We start from the raw sequence: 13,234 nt of genomic DNA, 5'->3' as shown, positions 1-13,234 counted from the left end.
GTGTCCCGCAGGTTTGGATGTTGTACATTATTTCAAGTCTACTTATTTCTATTATGTAATGTGGCAGTTGTCATTAATAACTGGCGGGAGAAGTCGTCACATTCATTATATAATGCATCAACGTCGGTCATTTGCATGTGCTCGTAAAATGCTATTTTATGGATTATTTTGAATCTTTCAACGTATTTTTTTATCATGGAAATGTGATGATTATCATTAATAATTGGGGGAGGAAAGATTGCATTAGTTATATGACACATTTACATTGTGTGGGAGCAAGTGTGTCCTGTAGTTTTGATATCGGGGATTATTTTGCGTCTTATTTATTTCTATAATGTAATTTGGAGGTTATCATTAATAACTGACGGGAGGAGCCATCACATTTATGATATGCTACAGCTATGTCGGTCATTTGCATGTGCTAGTGACATTTTATTTTATGGGTTATTTTGAATCTGTAAATGTTTTTTTTAATTATGGCAGGTGATGATTATCATTAATAACTGGATGGAGGGAAATTGCATTAATTTTACGAGTAGTGTGGGACCTTATTTAGAATCTTTGTTTATTTCTATAATGCAAATGACATTTCTATGTCGTGTGGGAGAAAGGAAGTGTGTCCCGCAGGTTTTGATGTTGAGGATTATTTCAAGTTTACTTATTTCTAGTATGTAATGTGGCAGTTGTCATGAATAACTGGCGGGAGAAGTCGTCACATTCATTATACTAATGTTGTATGTTAACACCTACAAATACTGCATTTTAATACGTGGCACCATCTTCGAAGTATGCTAACTTGTGCTATGTCACTGGCACAGTCGCTGTTAAAAAGTCCACTTTTGGTCCTCCCAGTGGTGGACGAGCAGAACACCAACATGGACGACAGCGAGCTGCCGTCGCCGCTGGAGTTCCGCAAGGACAGCGAGGAGGAGAACCGGGACAGCGAGAAGGACGAGGACACCAAGGAGCTGGAGGCTGCCCCGCGTACGTTGTGACAAAAACATTTCCTCATATTAATGTGGGTCACGGGGGGTCGGGAGGAAATAACAGGGCATTGAAACGTTGCCCCCTGGTGGATAGAAGTGACGCAGGTTGAGTTTCCTGTGCTAAATAAGGTGCTTGTGCAGCGGCTTGACTCTTTGCTCTGTTGCCATGGTAACACAGCGTAACTTATCACCATCATTTCTACCTCGTCCAAATCCACACTTGAGCAGTGCGAGCACCTTATTGTCCTCTGGCCACAACTTCTTCCTGTTTATCACCTTTCCTCTTCCCTTCCTTCCTTCCTTCCTTCCTTCCTTCCTCGCACTCATGCTGCAGACTGGTTTATGTTTGGTTCCCTAACCTCGCCTTTTCGCTCCACCGCAACGCAAATAAGAAAGAAGAAGAATGAAACAGAATTAGGGCTCTGATCCCTTTTTTTGTATTCATTTCAATAAATACTAATAAAGTCGACGCTTACAAATACTGCATTTTGGTGTTTCTTCTTATCCGGTTATGTGCTAGCGTGATTTTGTATGTTTTAGCCTAAACATCATTTTTGTTTATTCTTGCCGCCATCTTGGAAGTATCCTAACATTAGCATGCTAAAGTTTTATGCTAGATTTGTAGCTAATGTTGTATGTTGACACCTACAAATACTGCATTTGAATACTTGGTTCCATCTTAGAAGTATGCTTACTTGTGCTATGTCATCATGCTAACGTTTTATGCTAGCTTTTTAACTAATGTTGTATGTTAAAATCCAGCCGCTGTTGCTTAGGAAGTGAAGTGTGTCTCTCTTTACTAGCTTCGTCGAAGCATGTTGCTTTTGTAGCTGTTTCAGCAGATTTGAATTGCTGAGACAGGATCTTTGATCCAAGACACAACTTGCATTTAACTAAAATGTTCTTTTCTTTGTGGTCGACAAAAGAAAAGTAGTGAGAATATCTCCATGTTAAGAAACTCGGCTTTGGCTCCACCATGATGTCTTGTTAGTAAACACACACACACACACACACACACACACACACACACACACACACACACACACACACACACACACACACACACACACACACAGAGCACGCCTCTTCTCTGTCGCCTCTTCTGCAGTACTCCAATAAGACACACTCAGATCTTTCAGTTTCTAGCCGATACTACATAAAAAATAACGTAAAATTACGCAGTAACGCATCATGTAGTAACGGTAACTGAGTTACTGAATATAACAAATAACGCGTTAGATTACTAGTTACCGCCGAAAGTAACGCGTTAGTCCCAACACTGAGGTTGAACCTAAAAAAACTGTTTATTTTTGGCGTCATCTTGGAAATAAGCTAACAACACTTATACTAGCATTCTAATGTTTTATGCTAGCTTTTTAGTTAATGTTGTACGTTTACACCTAAAAATACTGCATTTTAATACATGGCACCATCTTAGAAGTATGCTAACTTGTCCGATGTCACCATGCTAATGTCAGCATGCTAACATTTCATGCTAGCTTCTTAGCTCAATGTGTTTGTTTAAACCTGAAAATCCTGGATTTGGATACTTGGCGCCATTTTAGAAGTATGCCGGCTTCTATGGACCCTGGGCCAGTGGTTCAGGGCACAAATAGCAGGCCCATCAAGGTTTTCGTGGGAATTTTCTAGTTTTTCATCACAATTGTTCTTACAGGAAATAATGAAAACATAATTAATCTGTTCCAGGGTTGAGCTGTGGCCTTCATTGGACTTTCCAGGCAACTTTTTCCTAATTGTTATACAAGTATAAAAGAAGTCAACCACTATTTTTGATAGTAATAAGACAAATAATCAATGAAGTGTGTACTCACCCACATTACTGCAAGGTTCCAGTGTGAGGAGGGTCAACCGTGTTTATAGTTATTGTTGACTTTGCCATGCTGTACTGAGCAGCCAGGACACATTTTATGCTTTTTGCCCTCTTCGCCATCTCTAGCACACAAATAAGACAAGATATTGCACTATTTAAATGACATATTAAACAACAGTAATATGTATGATAACAATATATCTAAAAAGGTGTGTGTGTGTGTGTGTGTGTGTGCAGCCATGAAGAGCGTGTGTTCCCCCACCGAGAGGAGGGTGAGTCGCAGCACGCAGTCGTACAGTTCCTTCAGCATCACGCCCTTCACCACCAGCAAGGAGAACCTGCCTGTGCTCAACACGCGCATCATATGTCCTGGTACGTGCGCACACACCACAATACACATATGTCCTGGTACGTGCGCACACACCACAATACACATATGTCCTGGTATGTGTGCACACACCACAATACACATATGTCCTGGTACGTGCGCACACACCACAATACACATATGTCCTGGTATGTGTGCACACACCACAATACACATATGTCCTGGTACGTGCGCACACACCGCAATACACATATGTCCTGCAGTGTTTCCCATAAACTGCCAAGATACCTGTGGCAGTGGGGGCGTGGCTATGGGCGTGGTCACCATGACATCATCGAGCAATTTGCATAATTTACTACAATGATATGATTTTCTCTAAAAAGGCTCAAAAAATGTATACTTACTAATTAATAATAACAGTTTTGTTTTAAACGTCCATCCATCCATCCATCCATCCATTTTACAATATAATTACAACACTTTATGTACATATTTATACACAGATTTGAACAATAAGTTATTCACTGAAATATATTTATTAATTGTGGTTCTTACAAAAAATATATCTTATAAAATATAAAAGCTAAAATGTCTCTTAAAGCTCTGCCCCTTTAATTAGTGCATACTAAATAATTTAACTTTAGCCTACTACTACAACCATATTATTTACCAGCAACATAAAGTGAAACAGAGGCAGAGGTGTCCTGCCACAGTCAGTAACAAATAAACAGAAAACAGTAGTGGTCAAATACAAATAAGGCAACAAGAGAAGTATCCTACACTTATCTTTTGTAAAGTAAATCTCAACAGCCTATATGGGCATCTATATCAACTATATGATTTGCCTAAGAAGCTGGACAGGACAAAAAAAAAAAAAAAAAAAAAAAAATTTTATTTATTTTTTATTTGTGGCGGACGTAATTCTTTCGTGGCGGGCCGCCACAAATAAATGAATGTGTGGGAAACACTGTCCTGGTACGTGCGCACACACCGCAATACACATATGTCCAGGTACGTGTCCACACACCACGATACACAAGCAGACAATCATACAGGAGTACACACAGTCCAAAGTTTGGAGACACTGACCCACACTTTTGATGCAGAAAATGTCTCCAACAGATACTGTTTAAAACACACATGCTGACTTTGCATTTATATTAGCATTCATGCTAAAGGGCACACACAGATATATCAACACCCATTAGTACAAGACTTCACACACACCATGCTAGTACTAGGCGTGTACAAATGATAATAGACACACATGCTGACACCAGAGTTCGTACGGGTGCTTAAAAACCTTGAATATGCTTGGATTTTAATGTTGTGTTTTCAATAGAGATGTCCGATAATATCGGCCGATAAATGCTTTAAAATGGAATATTGGAAATTATCGGTATCGGTTTCAAAAAGTAAAATGTATGACTTTTTAAAACGCCGCTGTGTACACGGCCGTAGGGAGAAGTACAGAGCGCCAATAATCCTTAAAGGCACTGCCTTTGCGTGCCGGCCCAGTCACATAATATCTACGGCTTTTTACACACACAAGTGAATGCAAGGCATACTTGGTCAACAGCCATACAGGTCACACTGAGGGTAGACGTATAAACAACTTTAACACTGCTACAAATATGTGCCACACTGTGAACCCACACCAAACAAGAATGACAAACACATTTCGGGAGAACATCCGCACCGTAACACAACATAAACACAATAGAACAAATACCCAGAACCCCTTGCAGCGTCACATAATATCTACGGCTTTTCACACACACAAGTGAATGCAAGGCATACTTGGTCAACAGCCATACAGGTCACACTGAGGGTAGCCGTATAAACAACTTTAACACTGTTACAAATATGCGCCACACTGTGAACCCACACCAAACAAGAATGACAAACACATTTCGGGAGAACATCCGCACCGTAACACAACATAAACACAACACAACAAATACCCAGAACCCCTTGCAGCACTAACTCTTCCGGGACGCTACAATATATATATACCCCAATCCCGCCCACCTCAACCTCCTCATGCTCTCTCAGGGAGAGCATGTCCCAAATTCCAAGCTGCTGTTTTGAGGCATGTTAAAAAAAAAAAAGCACTTTGTGACTTCAATAATAAATATGGCAGTGCCGTGTTGGCTTTTTTTTCCATAACTTGAGTTGATTTATTTTGGAAAACCTTGTTACATTGTTTAATGCATCCAGCGGGGCATCACAACAAAATTAGGCATAATAATGTGTTAATTCCACCACTGTATATATCGGTATCGGTTGATCTCGGGATCGGTAATTAAGAGTTGGACAATATCGGAATATCGGCAAAAAAGCCATTATCGGACATCTCTAATCCTTATATTAATGTGGAACAGTTTTGTCAATAAATGAGTGAAATTGAGGGTGTGTGTGTTTATACCATGTTATGCAGTTTACCAGCACAAATGCGGTGTGAATCAATCCGTGCTGTTCCATGTCATTGAGTGCTGTAAGTAAGAAAAACAAACACAAATGGAGACACATTTGCAAACACCAATGACTTTGAATAGTCACACTGCTTCATTTTCTATGCCCCATTCAGTTAATGATAACTGCTGCTTCAATGTTAGGCTGAGCTTTTAGCAGATTTTCCCTATTTTTCCTACAGACATTATTTGGTAAACTCAAAAAACAAGGCTATGGATTGATTCACACTGGTTTTGGCCTTTTGAAGGGTACTGGAAAAACTGGAAAATTGATCTTGAAAGTCCTTAAATTGCTTGAATTTGGCCGTGGAAAAGGTGTAGGACAGGGGTCACCAACCTTTTTGAAACCAAGAGCTACTTCTTGGGTACTGATTAATGCGAAGGGCTACCAGTTTGATACACACTTAAATAAATTGCCAGAAATAGCCAATTTGCCCAATTTACCTTTAACTCTATGTTATTATTAATAATTAATGATATTTACACTTAATTGAACGGTTTAAAAGAGGAGAAAACATGAAAAAAATGACAATTAAATTTTGAAACATAGTTTATCTTCAATTTCGACTCTTTAAAATTCAAAATTCAACCGAAAAAAAGAAGACAAAAACTAGCTAATTTGAATCTTTTTGAAAAAATTAAAAAAAGAATTTATGGAACATCATTAGTAATTTTTCCTGATTAAGATTAAATTCAGAATTTTGATGACATGTTTTAAATAGGTTAAAATCCAATCTACACTTTGTTAGAATATATAACAAATTGGACCAAGCTATATTTCTAACAAAGACAAATCATTATTTCTTCTAGATTTTCCAGAACAAAAATTTTAAAAGAAACTCAAAAGACTTTGAAATAAAATTTAAATTTGATTCTACAGATTTTCTAGATTTGCCAGAATTGTTTTTTTTTTATTTTAATCATAATAAGTTTGAAGAAATATTTCACAAATATTCTTCGTCGAAAAAACAGAAGCTAAAATGAAGAATTAAATTAAAATTGATTTATTATTCTTTACAATAAAAAAAATAAATTTACTTGAACATTGATTTAAATTGTCAGGAAAGAAGAGGAAGGAATTTAAAAGGTAAAAAGGTATATGTGTTTAAAAATCCTAAAATCATTTTTAAGGTTGTATTTTTTCTCTAAAATTGTCTTTCTGAAAGTTTTAAGAAGCAAAGTAAAAAAAATAATGAATTTATTTAAACAAGTGAAGACCAAGTCTTTAAAATATTTTCTTGGAGTTTCAAATTCTATTTGAGTTTTGTCTCTCTTAGAATTAAAAATGTCAGGCAAAGCGAGACCAGCTTGCTAGTAAATAAATACAATTTAAAAAATAGAGGCAGCTCACTGGTAAGGGCTACCTGGTGCCCGCGGGCACCACGTTGGTGACCCCTGGTGTAGGAACCCTGTAACACACGCTTAAGTACACTGGATGCGAACTCGCGAGCACTAACACACCCGCACATGAACACTGGCATACACAAAGATACACACCATGGCAGTGCACGCTAACAAAGTAGGCCTTGAACTCACATTGGCTGTCACATGACACATGTCACATGTGCAGGACTGCGGGCGGGTCTGGCAGCCTCCATAGCAGGAAGTTCCATCATTAGCAAGATGCTGCTGGCCAACATTGACCCCTTTGGTGCCACCCCCTTCATCGACCCAGACCTGGACTCACTGTAAGAACTGAAAGCCATCCACACTGTTATTGCACAATATTTATATCTATATACTGATCTGTATATATATATATATATTAGGGGTGTGGGAAAAAAATCGATTCGAATTCGAATCGTGATTCTCACGTTGTGCGATTCAGAATCGATTCTCATTTTTTAAAAATCTATTTTTATTTATTTATATATATATATATTTTTTATTTATTTTTTTAATTTTATTTTTTTAATTAATCAATCCAACAAAACAATACACAGCAATACCATAACAATGCAATCCAATTCCAAAACTAAACCCGACCCAGCAACACTCAGAACTGCAATAAACAGAGCAATTGAGAGGAGACACAAACACCACACAGAACAAACCAAAAGTAGTGAAACAAAAATGAATATTATCAACAACAGTATCAATATTAGTTACAATTTCAACATAGCAGTGATTAAAAATCCCTCATTGACATTATCATTAGACATTTAGTTTATGAGATGCGATGCAAGTGTAAGCCACTATTGTTCTTTTTTTTTTTAAATTAATGTTTGTAATGATAATATCAATGAGGGATTTTTAATCACTGCTATGTTGAAATTGTTACTAATATTGATACTGTTGTTGATAATATTCATTTTTGTCTCACTACTTTTAGATTGTTCCGTGTCATGTTTGTGTGTCCTCAATTGCTCTGTTTATTGCTATTCTGAATGTTGCTGGGTCGGGTTTTGTTTTGAAATTGTATTGCATTATTATGGCATTGTTGTGTATTGTTATCATTAAAAAAATAATAATAATAAAAAAAAAAAATTTTTTTTTTTTTTTTAAATCGTTTTTGAATCGAGAATCGTGTTGAATTGGAAAAAAAAAAATCGATTCTGAATCGAATCGTGACCCCAAGAATCGATTTTGAATCGAATCGTGGGACACCCAAAGATTCCCAGCCCTAATATATATATATGTTAATATATATATATATTTTTTTTTTATGTCTTTCCTTCATCCACCAGAGAGGGCTACATGGAGAAATGCGTGATGAACAACTACTTTGGTATCGGTTTGGATGCTAAGATCTCCTTGGAGTTCAACAACAAGAGAGAGGAGCACCCGGAAAAATGCAGGTGCGGCGGCCATCTTTCTTTGTCTTGGCACTAAAGTTAGTTTGTGTGTCGTGTCGTGTAGTTTGAGTGTCTAGAAAAGCGGCATATAAATATAATCCATTGTTATTATTAACTTTATATACTGTTAATTAGAGATGTCTGATATTATCGGCCGATAAATGCTTTAAAATGTAATATCGGAAATTATCTGTATTGGTTTTTTTATTATCTGTGTCGTTTTTTGTTGTTGTTGTTTTTTTATTTTATTAAATCAACATAAAAAACACAAGATACACTTACAATTAGTGCACCAACCCAACAAAACCTCCCTCCCCCATTTACACTCATTCACACAAAAGGGTTGTTTCTTTCTGTTATTAATATTCTGCTTCCTACATTATATATCAATATATATCAATACAGTCTGCAAGGAATACAGTCCGTAAGCACACATGATTGTGCGTGCTGCTGCTCCACTAACAGTACTAACCTTTAACACTTAATTTTACTCATTTTCATTAATTACTAGTTTCTATGTAACTGTTTTTATATTGTTTTACTTTTTTTTTTATTCAAGACATTTTTTTTAATTTATTTATTTTATTTTATTAATTTTTTAAAAAAGGACCTTATCTTCACCATACCTGGTTGTCCAAATTAGGCATAATAATGTGTTAATTCCACGACTGTATATATCGGTATCGGTTGATATCGGTATTGGTAATTAAAGAGTTGGACAATATCGGATATCGGCAAAAAGCCATTATCGGACATCCCTACTCTTAATATATATATATTATATATACACACGAGGGACAAGCTGTAGAAAATGGATGGGTGGATATATTCATATACACATATTTATATGTATATATACATATATACACATATATGTATACGTATATACACATACATATAAATATATATACATATATATATACATATATATATATATATATATATATATATATATATATATATATATATATATATATATACATATATATATATATATATATATACTCACTACCGTTCAAAAGTTTGGGGTCACGCAATTTCTCGCATGGAATAGCCTTCATTTCTAAGAACAAGAATAGACTGTCAAGTTTCAGATGAAAGTTCTCTTTTTCTGGCCATTTTGAGCGTTTAATTGACCCCACAAATGTGATGCTCCAGAAACTCAATCTGCTCAAAGGAAGGTCAGTTTTGTAGCTTCTGTAACGAGCTAAACAGTTTTCAGATGTGTGAACATGATTGCACAAGGGTTTTCTATTCATCAATTAGCCTTCTGAGCCAATGAGCAAACACATTGTACCATTAGAACACTGGAGTGATAGTTGCTGGAAATGGGCCTCTATACACCTATGTAGATATTGCACCAAAAACCAGACATTTGCAGCTAGAATAGTCATTTACCACATTAGCAATGTATAGAGTGTATTTCTTTAAAGTTAAGACTAGTTTAAAGTTATCTTCATTGAAAAGTACAGTGCTTTTCCTTAAAAAATAAGGACATTTCAATGTGACCCCAAACTTTTGAACGGTAGTGTATATATATATCCATCCATTTTCTACCGCTTGTCCCTTTTGGGGTCGCGGGGGGTGCTGCAGCCTATCTCAGCTGCATTCGGGTGGAAGGCGGTGTACACCCTGGACAAGTCGTCACCTCATCACAGGGCCAACACAGATAGGGCCAATTTAGTGTTGCCAATCAACCTATCCCCAGGTGCACGTCTTTGGAGGTGTTACCATTAAATACACCGAACGGAGATTAAGAGGGGCAGTGAAGGATGGAGAGCGAATAGGGGGTGAAAAAAAATGTTTAAAAAAATTCCTATTTACTTTTGCACATAAGTTGGCCATAATTACAGGTTATAACTTTGTCAATGTGTTGTCACGTGGATCAGTAGGTACGAGTGATTCATCTTATCTGGCTTATTTCCCAGGAGTCGCACCAAGAACATGATGTGGTACGGCGTTCTGGGAACAAAGGAGCTCCTCCAGAGAACCTACAAGAACCTGGAGCAGAAGGTCCAGCTGGAGGTGAGATAAGAGGAGGAGGTGGTTCTTAAGAGTCCGCCATTAAAACACGCTGCTCCTTTTCCTACCAGTGTGACGGCCAGTACATCCCCCTGCCCAGCCTGCAGGGCATCGCCGTCCTGAACATTCCCAGCTACGCGGGCGGCACCAACTTCTGGGGCGGCACCAAGGAGGACGACGTAAGTTGGCTGCTAAAAAAAAAAAAACAACCGAAGAATGTTGCGCTGGTTAGAGAGGAAAAGGAGTCCTGCCAGGGGTCCTGCTTTAACATGACCCTGATAGCCTGACAGTTATAGTCCTGCTTGTTTGTTTAAGGCTCCCAGCGTGTTACAACACACACACACACACACACACACACACACACACACACACACACACACACACACACACATACACACACATACACACACAGTCTTAAGTGACCCCCTGCAGAGGGCATCCCTGTGCTCACACGCATTATAACGTATATAACCTTTAAGTTGTGCAGCTGCTGTTACAGTATAAAAGGGTGAGGAAATTCCGTTATTGCACACACAATACACAATTAATTCATGTTAAAGTCTTAATTAAATGCATTTTGCAAAAATTTTATTTGACGTGCCATATTATAAAACACTCTGAGATGCATTTTTAATAATGGAGTGCTTCTCTGCTGTTGCCGCTATTCATTACCGTCTGTTTGTGTCATGGCACCATCTAGTGGCCGGGTCCTTACAGTGCAGCTCTTTGATGACGCTGTACTGTACGAGTTAAGTTTATTTACAAAGGAAAAATTTCAAGAATAAATAAATGTAATTATAATAATAAAAAAGGTTAATAATATAATAAAGTAAATATGTCAGAAAATAGCGTTAATTTTTTACATTATAAAGGTGTATTTAAAAAAATAAATAAAGCACAAATAGAGAATAAAGAAAAAAATATACAAAAAAAATGGTATATGCTAGAAAAGGCTTAAATTTGAATCTGTATGGGAAGTTAAAAAAAGCTTAGGTTTTAGTACCGTATTTTTCGGACTATAAATCACAGTTTTTTTCATAGTTTGGCCGTGGTGCGACTTATACTCCGGAGCGACTTATGTGTGAAGTTATTAACACATTAGCGTAAAATATCAAATAATATTATTTAGCTCATTCACGTAAGAGACTAGACGTATAAGATTTCATGGGATTTAGCGATTAGGAGTGACAGATTGTTTGGTAAACGTATAGCATGTTCTATATGTTATAGTTATTTGAATGACTCTTACCATAATATGTTACGTTAACACATACTTGCCAACCTTGAGACCTCCAATATCGGGAGGTGGGGGGTAGGGGGTGGGGGGGGAGGCGTGGTTATTTACAGCTAGAATTCACCAACTCGAGTATTTCATATATATTTCATATATATATATATATATATATATATATATATATATATATATATATATATATATATATATATATATATATATATATATATATATATATATATATATATATATATATGTATGAAATACTTGACTTTCAGTGAATTCTAGCTATATACATATATTTATTTTATTTACATATAAATAAAAGAAATACTTGAATTTCAGTGTTCCGGTGGCTATCCAGTAGATGGCAGTATTGTCCTGTTTAACTTCTCCGTTCATGATGAGTATATCATTTCGGCCACCGTGTTCAATGGAGAAGTCTGTTCTACAAAATTTACAGGCAACATACACCTTCCCCTTCGAACTGTCCTGGATGAACTGAAATTCTTGTTTCCATTCGTTTTGGAACTGGCAAGCGTATTTCTTCATCTTGCTCGTCGACGGCGTCGCCATGTCTGTAATTTCCTCATTCTTCTGCGTCGTCTCCTTGTTGTGTGCGCAGTTGTGCACTCTACTCTCTAAAAGCCCTAGATGTTATGACGTCATTGGGCAGGCAAGCTGTTTATATTGTGGGAAAGCGGACGTGAGAACAGGCTGTCCCCACTCAGGTCCGCATTGAGCTGGAGGGGGCGTGGCCTCCAGCTCCGGCTGAATACCGGGAGTTTGTCGGGAGAAAATCTCTGCCGGGAGGTTGTCGGGAGAGGCGCTGAATACCGGGATTCTCCCGCTAAAAACGGGAGGGTTGGCAAGTATGCGTTAACATACCAGGCACGTTCTCAGTTGGTTATTTATGCCTCATATAACGTACACTTATTCAGCCTGTTGTTCACTATTCTTTAGACATTTTAAATTGCCTTTCAAATGTCTATTCTTGGTGTTGGCTTTTATCAAATACATTTCCCCAAAAAATGCGACTTATATATGTTTTTTTCCTTCTTTATTATGCATTTTCGGCCGGTGCGACTTATACTCCGGAGCGACTTATAGTCCGAAAAATACGGTACCTCCACATAATATTTTTAAAGAGATTTTACAACAACAAATAAAGAAAAAAATAAATTATGGTCAAAAAAAGGGCTTGATTAAATGTGACTATTTTTTTCCAACAAGGTATAAAATCTGAATATACAGAAGAAAAACATTCTCATAAAGATATTTATTGTACAGTTAGATTTACTACTGAAAATGTTGTCTATGATGTAGCTAACATTTCCACCCTGACAGACAATAACGATTCAAACCTGGTCCTTTGCAGATTTTCTGCGCTCCGTCGTTTGACGATAAGATCCTGGAGGTGGTGGCTGTGTTTGGCAGCATGCAGATGGCCGTTTCCCGGGTCATCAAGCTGCAACATCACCGTATAGCGCAGGTCGGAACCCTTACCGCGCACTACCTGGGTCAAAGGTGGACAACCTCACTGACGTACGCTTTTAAAAACCAG

At 37.3% G+C, this 13,234-nt stretch overlaps 1 protein-coding gene and 1 long non-coding RNA gene across 7 annotated transcripts in view; one reads left to right on the top strand and one right to left on the bottom strand.

The window, feature by feature from the left end:
* The window catches only part of dgkh (diacylglycerol kinase, eta), a 259,098-nt gene that overhangs the window by 207,090 nt on the left and 38,774 nt on the right, over positions 1 to 13,234 (top strand). For all 6 annotated transcript variants that reach the window (XM_062061650.1, XM_062061649.1, XM_062061655.1 and 3 more), the window contains 7 exons: positions 853 to 984; positions 3,055 to 3,189; positions 7,190 to 7,307; positions 8,307 to 8,417; positions 10,343 to 10,439; positions 10,508 to 10,615; positions 13,049 to 13,162. In XM_062061650.1, the coding sequence (XP_061917634.1) occupies positions 853 to 984; positions 3,055 to 3,189; positions 7,190 to 7,307; positions 8,307 to 8,417; positions 10,343 to 10,439; positions 10,508 to 10,615; positions 13,049 to 13,162 (815 nt within the window). The remainder of the gene's footprint in view (positions 1 to 852; positions 985 to 3,054; positions 3,190 to 7,189; positions 7,308 to 8,306; positions 8,418 to 10,342; positions 10,440 to 10,507; positions 10,616 to 13,048; positions 13,163 to 13,234) is intronic.
* LOC133659033 (uncharacterized) lies at positions 2,693 to 13,233 on the bottom strand. Its single transcript, XR_009827587.1, has 7 exons — positions 13,035 to 13,233; positions 10,505 to 10,627; positions 10,352 to 10,415; positions 7,156 to 7,314; positions 5,574 to 5,640; positions 3,080 to 3,186; positions 2,693 to 2,939 (listed from the first exon to the last, which is right to left on the bottom strand). It is a non-coding gene; the product is annotated as an uncharacterized LOC133659033 (long non-coding RNA).

The sequence above is a fragment of the Entelurus aequoreus genome, linkage group LG10 (genome assembly GCF_033978785.1).
Source record: "Entelurus aequoreus isolate RoL-2023_Sb linkage group LG10, RoL_Eaeq_v1.1, whole genome shotgun sequence".
NCBI lineage: Eukaryota > Metazoa > Chordata > Actinopteri > Syngnathiformes > Syngnathidae > Entelurus > Entelurus aequoreus.
Note: the sequence above shows the minus strand (reverse complement) of the source record. Positions and strands in the feature narration are given on the sequence as shown.